Here is a 20642-nt window from a genome sequence, read left to right as displayed (position 1 = left end):
CTCTCGTCCCCACCCCGCAACCCCAAACTCTTCTTGTTCACTTTTTAGAATGTTGAGCAGGACATTTTAATCACCGTGTTGGATTTTTAAGGTTTCAAAGCATCGGAAGGACAGTCCCCTTTGGCAGCGATAGTTGCAAGCTGTGAGCCAAAAAGAAACAGAGGTTGGTCTCCTAATCCCCAAATGCCTTCTACCATCTTCAATGCCCAGGACCCCAACTTGTCCCTTCCTCCAGCTCACACGAGGGGCAAGTGGCAGCTCTTCTCCGCCTGCGTGCCTGGCCTCCTCAACAACACCCATTAGTCTCCCGTCTCCCGGGGCTGCGGGGGACTCCCAACCACGCGCCAGGGCCCTTGCGCAGGTACCGGGGCCCCGGGAGCCACGCCGGCCCTCGCGCAGGCGGAGGGGATGGGGCCAGCCCGGGGACGCGGGTAGCTCAATGGGCAGCCTCGCCCCGGAGGCGGGCCCAGGCCGGAAGCCACCCCGCGGCACAGCGGCCCCGCGAGACGGTGCCCGCGCCCCCGCCTTCTCTGGCACGGGCTCCGCGGCCAAGGGCGGCAGGGGCCAGCCCGCTGGGTCCCCGCCGCGCTCTTTGTCCTGGCCGCGCGCGGGCGGACGCGTGCACCCCCCGGGTGAGGGGAAGCGCGGAGAGCGCGCGCGGGAGCGCGCGGGAACAGCTCGCGCCCGCCGGGCGCCGGCGGCGCGCGTCCCTCCGCCAGGCAAGCGGCGAGCACGCGCGTCGCCGCCGCGCCCGCCCCTCCCCCCCCGCGCTTGCCTCGGAACTTGCTGACTGCGCGGCCGGGAGGAGCCGAGCCGGGCGGCGGCGGCGGGAGGCCACAGCGCGCGGGGGTCTCCCGCGTCCCCTCCGCCTCGCCGGGAGCTCGCGCCCTCGCCCAGCCGAGCTCCCACCCCCCCGTTTTTTCCGAAGGCGCGGGGCGGCGCCACCCTCCGGCCGGAGCCCGGCACTGCACAACCCCCTCCGACTTTCAATGTTCCACACTCCCCGGCCAGAGCCTCCTCGGCTTCTTTTTTTCCCTCCCCCCCCTTCCCCCCCCCACAGCTGCCTCCATTTCCTTAAGGAAGGGTTTTTTTCTCTCTCCCTCCCCCACACCGTAGCGGCGCGCGAGCGGGCCGGGCGGGCGGCCGAGGTAAGGCGGCGGGGCCGGGGGGCCGCGTGGGGGGCGGCCGGGGCGGCGGCGGCGGCGGCGGCGGTGGGGGAGGGGGCGGGGGCGGGCAGCTTTGTTCGCGCCGGGCGCCCGCGCCGCCGGTGTCCGCGAGCCGCGGCGGGGCCGGCCGAGCTGCTCGCATCACTTGGCGCCCGGCGCGGCGAGCGCTGCCCGCGGCCCCCGCGCGGCCCTCCCCACAAAGGGCCGCGGAGCTGCGTGGCCGCCGCCGCCGGCCGCGGCTCGCCTCCGCGGGCGCGGAAATTTGTTGCACTTCTTGGGGCTTTGTTTGTTTGTTTGTTTTCCCCTTGGGTCTTTAATTTCTTTTCGTTATTTTGGACAAAATGTCGGTCCGTGATGTAAAAATTGAGCGAGGAACCTCGGTGGCATTGGGAGCTTTGCAGAAGGTGCAGTTTGAATTCTGCTTTTCCCAGGGTGGCAGCTCGGTCTTGGCCGGATGAATCTTCGCTGCTGGCCGTGGAAACAGCTAGGGCAGCTCGTTAGTTGATTTTTAAATTTCCAAGTGCTGTGTTTAAAGGCTTTACGTGCACTGAGGAGGAATCACCACCTTAAATAAGCATATGGGCGATTAACAGGGTGTGTTTTCCTTTCGGAAAGGGAATTTGGTAGCTTTGACCAATGTCAGTGTGTAAATATTTAGACGTTATTAGTGACTTTTTAACATTTTTCAGCGAGATCTGTTATTTACAGTGTGTCATATGTTATTAATGCTTGTTGCCTAAGTTCCCTGGCAAATCTGTTTCATGCCTTCTGAGAAAGTAGACAATTGATAGATTGTCCAAGGGATGGAAGAAAATGTGAGTGGGTTTTCTAACTTGAGTTCGGCAAATCCCTGAACGCTGGCGTTGTGAGACACATCACCTCCCCTGTACCCTTGTTGTACGATGAATTAAATGTGAACACTTTTGAAGCTTTTTCATTTTTCAACAATGCGATTTTAGATGAATAGAAGAAAATGCTGTTGGTTTATTTCCGAGATTTAACATTTTCTCCCCTGCTTCCCCCATTCTCTTTAAAAGTTTTCCAAGAGATAACTTCACCAAGATGTCCAGTGATAGGCAAAGGTCCGATGATGAGAGCCCCAGCACCAGCAGTGGCAGTTCAGATGCGGACCAGCGAGACCCAGCCGCTCCAGAGCCTGAAGAACAAGAAGAAAGAAAACCTTCTGCCACCCAGCAGAAGAAAAACACCAAACTCTCTAGCAAAACCACTGCTAAGTTATCCACTAGTGCTAAAAGGTAATGTGTCTAAGAAGGATCCAGCACACGTTGTCAGGTTGTCTTCCAGGTGGTTGGATGCTTTTGTTGGTTTTACATCAATAACAGTTCAGAAATATTTACTTCAGTATCAGTTTATTTGTGCTTGAATGAATTGTCATTCTTTAGGTGGTATGTAAGCAGCCTTACTAGAATTATATTTTTAAGCAAACTTATTCTGTACTTTGGTAACTTCAGTTAAGAGTGTCCTTGAGTAGAGATTAGACTAACATTGACACATTGTTTAAGGAGCTGGTAAGGAAAATTTGGTGAACCCAAATTAGATGGTACTTTGGGGATGTTTCCTTTTATGAGTCATAATCTTTAATGAAATTGACACTTCCAGAGATTAGCAATGCCTCTCTTCATGAAACTTAATTATCGGAAATGATCATATTTGCTAGGAAATTAGCAAATTCAGTGCTTTGCTATATTTGAAAGCAGATTTAAAATTGTGCTGCAGATCTGCTTACAGTTTTACAAAACATGACTTTAAATCGTGCATCACAGGTAACTTTCGTGGTTAAATTATGATTATTCCTCCCTGTGCTTGTGAGGGCAAATCAAACTGAAAAGTAGCCCTTTACAATTTGAGGTGTCACTTGGTGATAGAAAACTTTTATTGTCCTTGGGCCTCTTCACTCTAAAACTTGTGGATGTGCTTGACAAGTTAATACTCAACAGCAGGAGAAACATGTTTAATTGGATGTAAGTGAAAGATCATTTGTTTCCTGTTGATTTATATTTTCTGCTGGAGAAAAAAAAAATTCTGTCAGTGAGACTCCCATCAATGGTAGTAGTAGTGGAATATCCACGAACTCTAGTAATTATATGTAAAACGTATAATATCTACAGCATTAACCAATTTTGATGTCACAACTAAAGGAAAAAATATAAAAAGTGATCAAGTATTGCATTCTGTGGTGATTCAGAAATATCTTATTTTTCTATGGATTTTCACCATTATTGTTTCAGTAATGAATTATTAATAACTTGAGAATATTTTTGAAAGGCACCAGTCTTTGACATAATTTAAAATCCTTCACATCTAAAGTTTTGAAAGCATCTTAAAATTGAAATCAAATCAGAAAACTGCTTTTCTCCCCTTTAACTCAGGCCTATATGTTTTGTCCTCTTTCTCCCAATATTTGTTAAATTTAAGTGCTGTACCTAAGATCAGGGAAAACAGAAATGGTTAAATTAGAATGTCAAGTAGTCTTTGAAAGTTTTTCACTAATAAAGATATTTGTAAATTTTAAACTTTTTTTGGACAGATTAAAATGTCGTAAGGACTATGAATGTGCTCTTGCAGTAGCCTGTTAATTTTTACCTCAGTAAAAGTCACTTGAAGTCCTTGTCAAATAATGCAGTGCTTTCCCTCCTCCCTTTTTGTCTCATTTGCATATAAGCTTGAAAAGAGAATTTCTTGGGTAAAAAGTGTTTTGAAATAGGTATTATATCCTTTACTGAGTACTAGTGGGGCAGTATTTCTCAAATCAAGTGTAAATGACTTATTTATTTGCAGGAGCAAGTGAGAAAAAAAGCTGCAAAGTTTCTGTTAAGGGATTTGGGTTATGCCTCTGAGAACAAAGAGGAAGCAGCCATGTTAGCATTACTGAAGGCAGAGCCAGCCTTGCATTTAACTGCATGGTGGTAGAGGGCAGTGTAATTCCCTGGTTATTCTGTAGACTATCTCAAATCCTTTTTGTCTGTTCTCATTTCACTAACAGAATTCAAAAGGAACTAGCTGAAATAACCCTTGATCCTCCTCCTAATTGCAGGTAAGAAATGAATTTTGTTGTTTTGGTTTAAAATTATGGAAAAATATGAAGAGATTGGTGTATCTTCTGCGGGTATGTGTGCAGGAGAGGAGACAATGTTTGCTTCTTTACAGCTTTGCAAGTGCATTAAACAAAAATTGTAGAAGGTGAACTAGATAAAACTGGGAGAAAAAATACTTTTTAGCATAAGTATACATTGTGGATTTATGAATATACTGATTTTGTGCTTGAGATTCGTATGAATGGTACTGATTTTTGTTCTGATGTATTTCTGCAGAGCGTGTTTATTGAGAAGTATACTGAAGAAACTTCTAAAATTTTTTTAAGCTTTAAAGTTTACTGCTTTTGTGCAATCTGAACTGACCTTCCACATTGCTGAATGTGGTGTTACAAAATGTAAATGCAGTAAACAAGCATATAGTTGTTTCTGTTTGATTTATTCAGTAACTTGCCTTCAGGACAGATTTTATGTGCTAAGCTAATGGTTTTAGTCCTCGTTTTTTAGAGAGGGCATTGTTGGAATTATTTACGTTTTAAGCAGATGTCCTAATTGCTTCGGGAAATTTTTAGTAATTTTGGTAGTTGGAATATGTGTATGAAAAGCAGTAAATGAATTGGAATTGGGGGAATTCATTTCAGTAGGACTCAGGTAGATGAATTTAAGATTATTGGTTGGTATAAGATACATTGAAAGTAGTTGGTTGATAATTTTTTCTCCAATAATTTTTGTTATTTCATTTCTATAGTGCTTTGTTCTTTTTAATGAAGACTGTATGGCTTTCAAAATTCAACACACGTAGACAAGAATATTATAGATCATTTGTGTAGAGATAGGTGCTCAATAATGTGAGTGGCTGCAAGAAATAAGGCAGTTTATGGTTTGATAGGAACATGTTTTTGTGTTTAACCTGTATTTCTGCTGCAAGTTGTATTCACTTGGGATGATCAGAACCTATCTCTGAAGTCTACTTGTGATATAATACGGTATAATCCAATTGCTTCTTATTGTGTATGTTAACTGGATCCTCAGATAAGGTGATTTGATCCTGATTTATCCAGTGAATGAACAGTTTGCTTGTATTTGTAATTTCAGTTCAGATAGGATGCACTAATGTAAACTAATTTTAAGGAGATAGTGGTATGTCAGATCTCAAAGTATTAAGAGCTGTGCTGCCCTGTAATGTAACCACCTGCCACATGTGGTTGTTGACCACTTCAGTTGTGGCTAGTCCAAAATGAGATGTGCTGTAAGGGTAAAATTTATATACATTGGATTTTGAAAACTTAGTACACAAAAAGAATGTGTAATACTGCATTGACTTAAAAAAATACATTCATTACATATTGAAATGATGTTTTGGATACATTTGGCTATATAAAATGTTATTAAAATTAACTTCACTTTTTTACTATTTTAATACGGTTATTAGAATATTTGAAATTACAAATGTGGCTTGCATTATATTTCTATTGAACAATGCTGCTTTAGAGAACAAGCAAATCAAAGTATTTTCCCTCCAGCCTTCTAAATGTTGTGTCAAATCTGAAGCCATTTAGGGAGGTCAAGTTAAATTTGCTCCCTGGAAGAATCACTTAACTTGCAGAGTGTATTCTGATATTTCCCATTATGAAAGATGTAAAGATCTATCAATTCAGAACTGTTAAATGTTTTAAAATTGCATGTAAGGTCAAACATTTTTAAAGGTTTCTGTTGATTTTCTGCAAATGGAACAAACTAATGTACGTGCATAAATCTAGAGAGCCTAGTAGACATGTGTTGAGTGCCCTCAGAGTGGTAGCCTAATGTTGCAGTTACCAAAGAAATCTGCTTTACATGTTTAACCCTGGGAATGTTTCTTCAAGGTCACTGAGGATTATTTTAGAGGGAGTAGACTCTTTCAATGAGATCGGAGGTTTCACTTTTCTTTCTCTTTATAAACCAGATTTCATTTAAGTCCTTGAAATAATGCTTCTCATTTAGTGATTAGACTAGTGAAACATCAAAACTTTGGGCTTTCTGTGAACAATAACATGGAACACCTCATACCTGCTCTCCCTTGTCACAACCTTGTGATGACTGTTAACTCTTGCCAATGACATCTTTCAATTCTCAGGTTTTAATATATGAGTTTCTGTGTGGCTGTATATGTGAAAAACAAACATAAAATATGTCTTAGTAGGGACCCAGGGTAAGTTGTTTCTTATTATTTGGAGGCACTGTTTTTCCATATGCCTCACAAGTAAAATGTCCAGATACTTTGTGTGTCTTCGGATTCTTTTGGGTATAAGAAGACCTAGTTTTTGTCTTTGAGTAAGAATTGGAATACTGAGTGTTTAATAGAGGTGTTTTAGAATTTTGATAAATAAGAAGCCTGAATTTGTATTGTATTTTTGCCTTCATGTCAGATCTGTGACAGATTGTGGTGTTATGTCCTTTTAATTCACAAGTGCGTAAATGAGAATTTTAGCTTTATGGTGATTGTACAGTTTGAATTTATTAATTTATGCTGTAATTAAAAATGGAATCTATATTCATAAATTCTAGAATATGTGACTTCGTATTGCCTGAGATCTATGAAACCTAATACATTTGGCTTTCATGTGTAGTTATTTAAGCAGAATTCCATTACAGTTTTGAATATGATTTTTACAAGCTTGTCAAAGTACATGACAGATTTAATTCTTCCTTAAGGAAGAAATGTAAAGCCTATCTGTGTACATTCAGGAAAAAGTTGAGTGAAATACAAGAAAACTCAGCAAAACCAAAATTATTCAGACTGGGTTGATTTCTCTAAAATCCTTTCCTATGTTTTAATTAATGAAATGTTCTTTAATTAGTATATAGTTCAGTCTAGTACATAACATCCAGGGTGATCTTAGGATAGATTTAATTGAATCGTGCATGGCTTTATACATGTTTTAATATATTTTGATAGTGTTGATATTTCTTTTCCCGATGGTTTAAAACTTTGATAATGATGTTATTTCCAGTGATTTGGTGTTATTTCAGGTTGTAGGTATTGGAGGGCCGAGGGCCATGGGCCATAGTGTACTAAACATAGGGATATATTTATTTACTGGTTTCAGTTTACGCTGTTTACATAGATTAGATTATAAATAATTGATACATCATTGAGAGTGAAGGGAAATTGTGTTATGGGCATTTCCCTATTTGTATTTAGAGAGAATTATTGACTAGAATTGTTTAGTGATGTGTTATTAAGACATTTACTTTCCATCTTTTTCCCAGAGGGTGTCCTTGTCCTCTCACAGTCAGCACTTGTGCAATAGCAGAAGTTTAGAAAGATACTGGATTTCTAACTTACCCTTAATTTCTTTCCATATAGAAAGAAGCACAAATATACACTCTTAAAATATTCATCAGTATGTCAGGTTGTATCTGTTCTGAAGATATTCGTGGGTATTTGTATTAATAAATAGTTTTTTAATGTGGGAAAGGCCATATTGGGGGATATGTATTACAGTTTCAAGGTAATAGTATTAATACATTGATTAGCAAAACTTGAGATCAGGTAATTTTGTTAACTTCTTTAAAAATTAAAAAGTGAAATCATAAAAATAGCAGTTGTTTCTAAATCAGTAGTTGGCAATCTTTAATTTTTTTATAAGCTGAATTGAGGATAAATTCTACTTTCTTCTGATGGTTGCTACCACTTTCATCATTTTCTAGGGTAGACTAGAACTTTGCTGCTTTAAAGGAGTGATCTGCTGACCATCAGCATCTGCATCACAGATAGGGTTGTTAGAGATGCAGACTCTTGCTTCCTCCAACCCCCAACCCATAATTTGAATTTAGCAAGATTCCTGTTGAGTTGTATATATAAGTAGGTGTAAAAAGTGCTGGTACTGGAGCAAGACTGGATTCAGATCCATGCTCTGCCACTAATTTGCAATGTTACCTTAGATGTGCTTGGGAATATTTCTGTTCTTCGGTTTCCTCAGTTGTAAAGTGGGGATTAAAATGATACCCCCCCTTTATAGGGTTATTGTGAGGATTACATGAATTAATATGTGTAAGTTTTGTAGCAGTGTAAATTAAGTCAGTAAAGTGGCCACAGCAAGATAAACAAGGGAGAGACAGTGTTGTGTAGAGACAGTGTAGTGTTGTGCCTTTACTATTGCTGGCACTTTCTCCGGTGCATGGACAGCTTACTGTAAGAATAATTTTATTTTAATTTATCACCTGATTATTGAGTACAAGTACATAACAAGAAATTTGTTTTTTACTGTCAGTAAAAGCAGTTCCTAGGAACTTGTGTAAAAAAGGAAATTAGTCTAAAAACTTTGGGCATAGATGAACAAATACTGTATCCTTTTTAAAGGAATATGTATAAGGTTAGTGATACTTAATTCAATAGAGAATATTGTGGTTATCCAGTAGCGTATAATAAACCATTTTTAGATTAATGATTATGTTTTTCCTTTTTAAAGTATCTTACCATAAGAATTTGTGATTTTACTGTGAATGGGATTATATCCGTAGTTGTTACAATTCACATTCTGGATTGCTGTATCTTAAGATTACCTAATCCCAAAGCATTCTTTCCTTGTCTGTGAACTATGGAGAAATTTTGAAAGCTTTTTTCTAATTGGCATATGAAAGCAGGTAATAATTGAAATAACATGTGATCCTTATATTAGCTTTATTGGTTGCTTATAGAGTACTTGGTTTTAAACTAACACATATAGATAGATTGCTTTTTCTTCTTAATACATTTAATTGTTTTTGTTTTACTTAGTGTGTACTACAAGATTGTGTCTCACTAATTTTCTAGTCCTTTTATTTTTAACTCCTCAAAAAAAAGATCCTGGAACCCCTTCTTTATAAAAATTAAATCTTAATTGGAAACTTGATTTTAAAATAGATAAGTACGGAACTACTCTGACAAAGTATTTTTCATCCCACTGTGCCGTGATCATCTACAGATAGATAGTTTTATTGTTAGTTTTATTGTTAATAAATTCATTTTGGCATCAGCATAGACCTCAAAAATCATGAGGATTTTTCTGGGGACTTGGGAGTTACTGATAATTTTAAATGGTTTGTGATCAAAGCAAATTGATGTTTTATTTTTCAATAAGCCAATAGTTTCTTCAACAAAACTGTAATAAAGTACTTTTATCATGCTGTATTATAATATTTGTTTACCTTCTGCAAGAGAGAGTGTTCCTTGAGGGGAGAGATTGGCTTATTTTTTTTTTGTATCTTGCTTCATTCACATGGTGCTTTGCATGTGAAGGTCTGTTAATAAATTGAAGTCTCTCAAATTGACATATAAATAGCAATTCCAGGCAAACCAATTACTTAAGGGAAAATTTATTAAATATCCGATATATTCTTTACCTTTTTTATAAGTATGATACGTAATATTTAATAACCTATCCAAAGGTTACCTAGCTACTGTTTATGCTTATAAAAGGAAATTGATACTCACAGTAGGCCTAGTTATTTTCTCCATACATGCCCGTGTAGCAGACAGACTCAGTATTCTATGTGACTAGAAACATTTTCCAAAGGAGTGACCAATTGAAAATAATATTCTTCCCTCTAAACTTCACATTTTTATTAAGGATCTATTAAGTTCAATACCAATAATGTAATTAGAAGGTCGGTGAAAACAGCATGTGCTTTTAAAAAAAGTTATGTGGTTACTTTGCAGCTACATGCTGCAAATGGTATTCCTCTTCTAACCAATTAGTACCTTATTCTCTCCTTAAATGAGTCGCTGTAACAACAGATGGATATATTTAATTGTCAGGAAAATAAACAAGTCTTACATAGATTTGCAAGGACATTCAGCTTGAGAAGGAAGAACTTGACCTTTCAGTTTCTTCTTTCCTATCAGTATGAGATAAAAACATAATTAAATCACTTGTAAATCTAGAGAAATAGAAAGTGATTTTTTTTTCTTTCCATACCAATTTTGACAGGTAAGTATATTTGGGCATTTTATTGGAATCCTGAAGCTGAAACATCTTCAAACTTTTAGTGTTTCTTTTGCATTTGGATCAGTGGTTTTCAACTGGGGCAGTTTTTGTCCTTCCCCAGCCCCCACGCTAGGTGACAGTTGGTAATGCCTGGAGACATTTTTGTTTTTCATAACTGAGGGAGAAGGGGAGAAGGGGGATACCACTGACATTAGTAGGTAGAAGTCAGAGATGCTGCTGAATACCCTATAATACGCAGGACAGACCCCCCCCCCCCCGCCCACAAAATAAAGAATTATCTGGGCCAAAATGTCTAGTGCTGAAGCTGAGAGATCTTGCTATAGATATTTGTTCCTGTACTTTGCTTCTTGAAATTTTGAATAGTTTGCTTTTGACTGTTTTCCTGTCTTATTAGTGATGCCTCCTTAATATATTCATCTACACCTTCCCCTACACTTTTTGCTACTTCTATGCATAGTTTACATGCATCTTACGTTATTTGACGTATGTGTCTGCTATTTTTCATACGAAACCGTAGGAATGGCTACCTTAAGTACCTGCTAAATCATGGTCTTCTGAAACCAGAAATGCTTACAGCAGTATTTTTATTTCTTTTAGGTCTGGTGCCAGTTAATTATATCCCGGCATGATCTAGCTTTAGGCTGGTTATATCTATTATGTTCTACTAGGAGTATTAAAGTAACATCATGGAGAAATAACACTGGGCAATCATCAAAATTCAGTTTGACATTGAATTACACAAAGGTTAGAGATTTGTGCTCTTCATGTGGGTTTTATTTTCATCATTATGACAATACAGAAGTTATTTCTATTTTTACAAGTCTACAGTCCTTTATTTCAAACCCTTGGGGCCAGATGTGTTTCAGAATGCAGAAATTTTTACATTTTAGAAAGGTAATATGATGTGTTTGTGGTACTTTGTATACTGTGTTCTACAGCATTACCGTTTCTATACATTACTGTTTCCACACCAAAAATGTATTAATATTCATACAAGTGGGGTAAATAGAAGCTACAAATAGTTTCAAGTCAATTCAGATTTAGGGTTGCTACCAGATTATTTTGTAACAATCTTATTAAAAAACCTTTGATTTTTATTTTTTTCTGGGTATTTGGGATTCTAGAATTCTAGATAAGCAGTTATGGCCCTATAGAATAGTTCCCCCTTATCTGTGGGGAATATATTTGAAGAGCCCCCACTGGATGCCTGAACTTGAGATTGTATTTAACCCTTTATATACTGTGTTTTTTCCTGTACGTACATACATACATACATACATACATACATACATACTTATGCTATGTTTACATAAAGTTTACAGATTAGGCACAGTAAGAGATTAACAACTTCCCCTTAGCATACCCAAATGGCCAGCATCACTACTCTTGGGCTTTGGAGCCATCGTTAAGTAAATGAGGGTTATTTAAAAATAAGCACTGAGATAGTTGGTAACCGATTCCTGATTCTTATAGCAGAGTCTGATAGTCAAGACCACTACTAAGTGACTAGAGCAAGCTTGTTCTACCCACAGCCTGTGGGCTGCATGGTGGCCAGGACTTCTTTGAGTGTGGTCCAACACAAATTCATAAACTTTGTTAAGATATTATGAGATTTTTTTGCCATTTTTTTTAAAGCTCATCAGCTATCGTTAATGTTAGTGTATTTTATGTGTGGCCCAAGACAATTCATCTTCTTCTGCTGTAGCCCAGGGAAACCAAAAGATTGGGCATTCCTGAGCTAGAGCATATACATTTTGAGTAAACTGGACAAAAGCATGATTCAAGTCCAAGTGAGATGGAGCAGGACAGTGTGAGATTTCATCATGCTACTTAGAATGAGGTGCAATTTAAAACTTAAGAATTATTTCTGGAATTTTTCCATTTAATGTTTTCAGACTGGGATTGACCTAGAGTAGTTGGAACTGTGGGAAGTGAAACTGCATGGATAAGCTGGGACTGCTCTGCTGCTTCTGTTATGTGACCATGACTGCGATTACTTACTACTCATGATGAAAGGGTGTTCTTATTTGCTTTGCTTTCTTTTTTAACTGTTTTCTAATAGCTGATTTTGGTTTCTGAGTTGTTATTTTTGGATTGTTGCTTTTTTTTGTTTTGTAACTTGTATGCTTAACTAGAGAAAATTTTTAGACTCTTAAGAGTTCTTTTATCTTAAGATGAAACTATCAATATCCATTTCTTTTTAAGTTGTTTGTATACTGGGTTGTTTTTCCACTTTGCTTTCAAATACTGTCTTTTAATCATTCCATTCATTCTAGATACACAGTATTACACTGAAAGGAAGATAATCCTTAATACTTAAACGTAAGACTTGCCATTTTTATGTACGCATTTTGCCTTGCAGCATTTAAGTGCAATTAGGCTATAAAAGGAGACGTTAAATTTTGCTGGCTGTGTTGTGATTACAAACCTGGAAGGCTCAGTAGCTCAACTGTATAAAGATTTATTTCTCATTCACATGAAGTCCACTATAAGTCCAGGGACAATCTTGGGTAGCTCTTCTCTGTGTTGACTTGGATCTGTGTATCTGTAGCTCTGACATACACCTGGAGAGTCTTGTGGCAACTTTCAAGTATTTTGGTCTAGAAGCAAGGCATGAATTAGTCACCAGTGTAGAGTAACTGTAAAGTAGCTGAAAAATGTGGAGGAGTATACAGATATTCAGTGAGTTACCAATTTCCATGTCACAAAGAAGATATACACGCATACACATACACTGTCTATTCTATGAATAGGTGACTTTCACTCTCACTTCAAAAGCTTAAAGAGGAAATAATTGAGTACCAGCTTGGCACTGTACTAGGTTCCACTGTACAGTAACCTAAGAAACAATATTTTGTTTTAATTCCCAAAACAACTTTATGAAGTAAATATCATTATTCTTGTTTAGATTTCAAAACTGAATGTGAGTGTTGTTGAGAAAATTGCCAAATGTCATGCAGTGTGTATATATGACAGATCCAGGGCAAAAACCTAGTTGTTGATTTGAAATGAAAGCATTTTTAGTTTTGTACAGTGCTGTTTGAAAAATCTGGTAAAAGAAGACAGAGTTTTGATATGTAAGTACATGCTTAGTGTAAGTATATCTCATTCATTTGCTTATTTCTCAAAGATCCAAAATAGTGTTCCTGTAGGGTTTTAGAATCTGGCAAGTAAGGTTCCAGACAGTGAACTGGAGAGAGTTTCCTAATTTGGCTTGGGGATGGCAGGTGCTTCCTATGCTTATTTTTTAAAAAATTATCATTCAGAAGTGTTTTACTTTCAGGGAGCATTCCACAAGTAGTCAGCTGTTTTGTCTTGTTCTCTTTCCTTGTAAGAAGAAGGTGAGGGATTGAATATGATCATAATGGAAAAGGTAAATCTTTGTTTTCTACCATGTAGTTCTTTATGTATCACTTTCTTATAGGCAAAGCAGTAACTTTTAAATCTATCTTTACTTTTTTCTCTGCGGTATTATGAAGCACTCCAGGCTTATGAATTGCTTTGAAGTTGGAAAAAATCTCTTTGCAGATAAGAATTTTTGTGTTTTGTGAGAAAAAGCTCCAATCACATGGAATTTTAAGGGAGTTTTAAAGCTGACATCTCAGTAATATGAATATGTATTATCTTTCAATATTGATACCAGCTTTGATTTTTTTTTTTTTTGCAGAAATTTGGATTTATATTAGATCCCTCTTTATTTTGTCTTATTTTATATATTTTCATAGTTTATTTAAACAGTTTTTCCTAAACTTGTGAATTTGTACTTGTGAATTTATATAAACTTGTGATCATTAGTATGGGAATTGGCTTTTTCTTTCTTTCTTTTTTTTTTTTTGAAATAGGGTCTTACTCTGTCACTCAGTCTGGAGTGCACTGCCATGATCTTGGCCCACTGTAACCTCTGCCTCCTGGCCTCAAGCAATCCTCCCACCCCAGCCTCCTGAGTAGCTGATACTACAGGCACCCCCCCACCATGCCGGGCTAACTTTTTGTATTTTTAGTAGAGACAGGATTTCACTATGTTGTTCAGACTAGGATTTGTTTTTTCCAATGAGTCTCTTTGGAAGAGGGGCTGGCCCACTTTGCAAATCCGAACTAATGTTCTCAGGGTGACCTGCTACATTTCTGTGTTTCATTTTAAATTGATGACATTATTGAGTTTTATGAATCAAATCTGTGCCTTCTTGTCTAAATGCAATATTAAAGTTAAATTCTAACTCTTTGAGATTTTTATCTCTGTTGACATTTTATCAGTTTTATAAGGGTGTATAGGGAAATAACATAATGTGTGTGTGTATCACTTCTGTTTTGGATGTGCTGGTCGATAGGTGGTGATAGAGTAATATCAATAGTAAGGATCAGGTTCTTAGGGTCATTCAGTTTTTTAAAATCCCAGTTTCTTTTTTTTTTGGTCCTTCATGTATATAATAAATTGTTTTAACTTTATGGTTATTTGCAACAAATGAAGCTTTGAAAGGAACTGCCGTATTGTAGCGCTTGTTCCTTGTGTGAGGTTTAGTCTGCCTTTTTTGGAGGCTTTAGGACTAGCTATGCCATTCCAGAGTTTTTGTTGTTGTTGTTGCTTTAATGTCCCAGAGCAAATATACTCTGTCATTCTGTTTAACTTCCAGCTTGTCTGGGGAAAAATAAAGACATCTCTAGTCCAAAATTGCTTTTGGGAGTATAGTTCCACATCTTTTGGTCTCAATGAAAGGCCTAGGGAAACATGAATTTTGTTACCTTTTTATTTTATTTTCCCTCACTTATAAATCATCATGATGATCCTCCCTTTACATCCATGCGTCTCAGTTTTTATAAACACTGTTCATTCCCTTTCTGAGGGTGGTTATTTGTAGTTAGTTTGGCCATTTACAGTCTTATAAGTCCTTTACAAATGGATCATTTTTTCACATTAAATTTTAGTAGGTCAAGAATCCATTTATTCAGGGTCCCCAGGAGAATCGATCTCAGAAGATTGTGGCTACATATTTTTTATGGCTTGCTATTGCTTTCTGTAGTCTTCTCAATTTAAACAGTAGCAACCACAGAATGTAGAGGGTACCATAAGGCATTGGCTTTATGATTTATTTTTGCTTCATACTTGTTTCTTAGGGTATTGGTATTATTTGTTAGATTTGTGATATATATGCTTGTACTAAATTTACCTGGTATCACAATGAGAAGAAACCTGGCATTTGAAGGCTCTGAACACAAACTCAGAGGCATGTAATCTATATGGAATTCAATGGCAGTTTTAACTAGTGTGCCTTTAGTTTTTCTTCATTTTATATTTACACCAGTTTTCTTGTAAAATTTAAAAAGACATTTTTCTCATCTTTCCAGATGCTTAATATCCCCATTTCCATTAGAAGACTGCCAAATACTCATTTTGTTCTTTTGAAAACCCTAAAATAAGCATGTTGCAATTATCGCTTTTCCCTTCTGCTGAGGTTTCTTAATTTTGGAAAACTTGAAACATACATAAAAGTAAACAGGCTGGTATGATGAACCTACATATATGTGTAGTTTCCTAATGATAGCGAATCTGGCTTTATTTACACCCCATCCATTTCACTTTCCCATTATTACATTAAAACGAATCTCAGACATTTCATCTATATCTTAAAACATGCAAGTATTTCACTATGCACTTTCAAAAAATATGACTCCTTTTAACTTATCTATTGTGCAGTCAGCATGCCTAAAAATTTTCAGTAGCTCCCTCATCAGTCATTGTTTAGGTTTACAAATGGGTGTTGTCCTTCCTTCCCCACAGTTATTTGAATGAAGATCCAAATAAAGTTCAGTTGACCTTTGAACAGCATGGATTTGAATGAGTGGGTTCATTTATACATAACTGTTTTCGATAAATATATTGGAAAAATGTTTAGAAATTTACAGTTTTAAAAGACTTGTAGATGAATGGTATAGCCTAGAAATAGTGAAAAATATTAAGAAAAAGTTAAGCTTGTCATGAATGCATAAAATACATGTGGATACTAGTCTGTTTTATCATTTCTGCTATGAAATATACACAAATCTATTATAAAATATACACAAATCTATTATCAAAACTTACACAAACATTTTCAGACCATACATGTTGTCATTTGGAGTCAAGAGAAATGTAAACAAATGTAAAGATGCTTAAATCATAACTGCATATTAACGGTAGTACATACTGTATTGCAATAATTTTATAGCCACTTCTTGTTGCTGTTGCAGTGAGCTCTAGTGTTGCAAGTATCTGCTTAAAATACTATGTGACGTGGATCATTTCTATGTAAGCAGTTTATCACTCCAGTAAATTGTATATTGCAGTAAAAAGTGATTTGGTTCTCGTATATATTTTATCGTGTATAGTGCAGTACTGTAACCCTTGAATAACACCATGGGACCCATGTGAAGTGACACTAGTGATCCTGGAAATGCTCCCAAGAAGCAGAGAAAAGTCATGACTTTACAAGAAAAAGTTGAATTGCTTGACGTGTACTGTAGGTTGAGGACTGTAGCTGCAAGTGCCTGCTGTTTCAGATAACTTACGATATTGATAAATACAGTATTGTAAATGTATTTTATCTCCTTTATGATTTTCTTAGTATTTTCTTTTGCTTATTATACTGTAAGAATACAGTATGTAGTACATGTAGCATACAAAATATTTTTGTTATGGGTAAGGCTTCAGGTCAAGAATAGGCTAATTGTAGTTAAGTTTTTGGGGCATCAGAAGTTATACTTAGGTTTTCTTTTCTTTCTTTTTTTTTTTTTTGAGAAAAGGTCTTGCTCTGTTCCCCTGGTTGGAGCGCAGTGTTGCAATTATGGCTCACTGCCACCTCAACCTCCTGGGCTCAAGTGGTCCTCCTGCCTCAGCCTGCTTTGCGCCACCAGGTCTGGCTTATACTCAGGTTTTCAGTGCCTGTAATCTCTGCATTGTTCAATGGTCAATTGTAGATACATTGTGATTGGTTATGTCTTTTAATATTTTCTGATCTATAAAGTTCTCCTCAGTGTTTTCTTCATTTTTACAATTTATTTATTGAAGAAACTGGGCTGAGTTTCTTAGAGTCTGCTTTGCTTACTGGATTTCTATGGTGTAGTTTAATATAGTTCTTCATCTTTAGTGTTTCTTTTATATTTGGGAGTTAGATTAAGAGGCTTGATCAAATTCAGGCTGGATTTTTTTTTCAAACAAAACAAAAGTCCTGGTGGTGTGCCTTTCTATCAAAAGACACCTAAGATCTGGGTTTTTTTTTGGGTTTGTTTTTTTTTTTTTGGTGATGTTAGCCATTGTAATACCGCTCTAAACAGAAACTTACTCTCATCTCCTACTTGGTTACCTAATCATGTAAGTTACAGAGTATAGGTAGGATATGTGCTTAATTTTTTCACTTGTTTACCAGTTTTCTTTTTCAAAATAATGAGTTGGTGTCCTAGTATCCTTTTCAGAATGAGTGTCAGTTTATAATTGTGTTTCAACCCTTTGTAGTACTTCAGTATATTGCTGTTACCATCTTTATAGAACTTCTTAATTAAAAAAAAAAACTTCAGCTGAAACTGCTTTGCTCTAGGAAACCTTAGAGGATAAAAATCATATGGAGCTGTTTGGTGTAAAACAATGCTAGTGCATGCATTCAACTTAAGCATTGCTCTAGGTATTATTTTGAAAACCGAATACTTGCTGAAGCTGTTGTTTCAAACATGACATTCTCCAAGCCACTTCCTTGTCAGTTGTCAGAGATAATTAAGTCTTGGCATTAGGGTAACCTGGATATCTTTATTAGAACTATAGGTCTCTTTTAAGTTACAAATTAAACTGAGGGGCTAGATTAAAGTAGAATGCAAACCTTTATCAGAATCAAATTAATTTGTCACAATAATTGAACTTAAAAATTAACCTTGTTATCTAAATATGTAAGAGGCAGCCTCCTTTGTCTGCTTAGTGTTTCTCATCAGGGGCATTTTAGTTATTTTTGACTGGATTGTGCTTTGACTTGGAAGACATTGAACATCCTTGGACTCTGCTGACTAAATGCCATGTTCTGGCCACCAAAACCTGCTTCTTCCTCCCATTTCCACATGTCTTGGAGGGGAGGGACTATCACTTGGACTTGCAAATTACGAGTCTAGACTGCACATTGCAGTGATAGCAAATCATAATGCTGTAACAAACTAATTTTATATAACATTACTTTGAGTAATATATAATAATTTGTAGTGGTTGTATTTCTTACATAAAATGTATCATGACCAAATTTATGTAATTTTTACTGCATATGTAATTGCCTAATATGTGAAAAAAAATTTCTTCCTCCAGCCTTTTGCTTTTTACACCACCCACAATTCTGAACTCTCATAGTAAATTTGAACTTTGTTCATGAGCTTAATGTGTACGTAAGTACACGTGGCTATTTTACATATGTGACTCTTTGTATCTGTTTGTCTTTATATTATTAATAATAACTTTTTTCATTTACAGGAAAACTTGTGTTCTTAAAAGGATTTCTGTTAGTCCATTGCCTCAAACTACACTTTATCCTTACTCTTATTTCTAATCTCTCTTCGATCATTTAACCTCTTCCTTTTTCTAAGGTATTTTTATGCTTATTTAATTCTCTTATCTTTCTCTACTTATTATCCACTATCCAGCTTCCTATTTATCTATCACCTGTATTTGTTTATTTCATCTCACTTTTGTGTCTTTTATTTCTTTCATCTTTCTGTTATCTGGCTTTTCCTCTTTTATTTTATTTTAGAAAGGTTATTTGGTAATATTCGCTGTTAGTATTTCTTCATATGACTTATTCTTAGTTTCTTTTTTGTTTTATATGCCCACCTTCTCTTTAGTTCCATCTTCTTTTATGATGTACTTGAAATGTCTCTTCTTTCTCCCACTCTCTTTTATTATTTCTTCATGTTTGTGATATCCATTCTTTTTCCCCGGTGTCGTTTATCCCTCCTTATCTCTCCTAGGCTCTCATGCCACATTGTATCACAGCTGCTTTTTGGTGAGGGATTTCCCTCAGAGTCCCAGTGGTTGTCCATCAAAATTGCCTGTATTTGGCTCTCCTAATTTACTTTTATTTTTTTCTCATCTTTATTTTTTCTTCCATTATGTAGAAAAGTCCTATGTTGCATCAAAAGTGTTGTTTCCTATTACCTGAGTAAAACTTGGATTCTCTAGATTCTGCATCTTTGTTTACCTCTCTCATTGCCTGTGATGGCTTTCATCCTTCGAGTAGTAGTGATCTTTTAAAGCCTATTTCAAATGTTACATCCTTTTTGTGAAGCCTTTCCTGCACATGGGTCTTTTGAGAGACATTTGTACTACTATTTAATTCACTGGTACTTACTGCCTCTTATCATGTGCCCTTTCTTCCAAGCTGAACTGGACACTAGGACCTGTTACAACTCTTACGTTACTTTATATTTTCATCTCAATAAAATACCATAGCACTAACCTTGGTAATAATTTTAATTAACTTAGTTGAAAGTAGTTCTGAAACTAGCCAGATTCTCAAAGTGTAGAGCACAACAGCAACACTGCTTGACCATACACCTTGGTTGACATCTGTTATCTTGACAAAAATATTAATAGCATTTTCTTTCACTTTTAGAAATACCCAAGTTTGTATGATAAATTATAGGCTCACCTTACCCTCATGCTATAAATTGGTGGTGTTCTGGTTGGACATGGTGAATCTGGAGATTCTTATAATCAACAATTACCCAAAGCAGAGATTCTGATTTAGTTAGCCAAGTGCGGCCTGTCAGCGTGTATTTTAAGAAGCACATAAAAGGATTGAGGTAGTAGTATGAGAAGCAGTACTCTTTCTAGTACTGAGACCAGTGGTCTTAGGTGGGATAAAGAGAGTAGGGAAGGGGCAGAGGGAGATGATGAAATACCATTTATCCTCTGTGAAGGTGTAGAAGAACAGTTAAGATCACGTTTTCTACTTTGTTATTATTATTATTATTTTCATACTGAGTCTCGCTCTGTCACCCAGCCTGGAGTGCAGTGGCATGATCCCTGCTCATTGCAACCTCCACCTCCCAGGTTCAAGTGATTCTTATGCCTCAGCCTCCCAAGTAGCTGGAACTACATGTGTGTGTCACCACACCTGGCTTATTTTTTGTATTATTTTTTTTTTAAGTAGAAATAGGGTTTTACCGTGTTAGCCAGGATGGTCTTGATCTCCTGACCTCATGATCTGCCTGCCTTGGTCCCCCAAAGTGCTGAGATTACAGGCATGAGCCACTCCGCCTGGCCACCTACTTGATTTTAATGACTTGTCATTTCTGAATCTAAGCATCCTCTATAATTTACCTACATCGTAATGCAAAATAACCATTGGTAATAATGTGTGGGGAAGGAGTCTATACAAGAATATTAAGGCCCTGTGTGTGAGCATGTGTGTAGTTCAAGACTTAATGAGAAAGCATCAAATTTTAGT

The 20642-nt window shown here is 37.3% G+C and overlaps 1 protein-coding gene across 2 annotated transcripts in view; it reads left to right on the top strand.

Moving 5' to 3' along the window:
- Positions 1-540: 540 nt before the first annotated feature.
- UBE2E3 (ubiquitin conjugating enzyme E2 E3) overlaps positions 541-20642 on the top strand; it is an 81270-nt gene continuing 61168 nt past the window's right edge. The window contains exons 1-3 of one of the 2 annotated variants that reach the window (XM_039469988.2): positions 541-1148; positions 2204-2422; positions 4171-4221. In XM_039469988.2, coding sequence (XP_039325922.1) covers positions 2229-2422; positions 4171-4221 — 245 coding nt within the window. In that variant the 5' untranslated portion in view covers positions 541-1148; positions 2204-2228. Of the gene's footprint in view, positions 1149-1304; positions 1571-2203; positions 2423-4170; positions 4222-20642 lie in introns of those variants that run through there. The other variant, XM_010351541.3, reaches the window with a different exon arrangement.

Source organism: Saimiri boliviensis, chromosome 5, assembly GCF_048565385.1.
Source record: "Saimiri boliviensis isolate mSaiBol1 chromosome 5, mSaiBol1.pri, whole genome shotgun sequence".
In the NCBI taxonomy this organism is placed as follows: domain Eukaryota; kingdom Metazoa; phylum Chordata; class Mammalia; order Primates; family Cebidae; genus Saimiri; species Saimiri boliviensis.
Note: the sequence above shows the minus strand (reverse complement) of the source record. Positions and strands in the feature narration are given on the sequence as shown.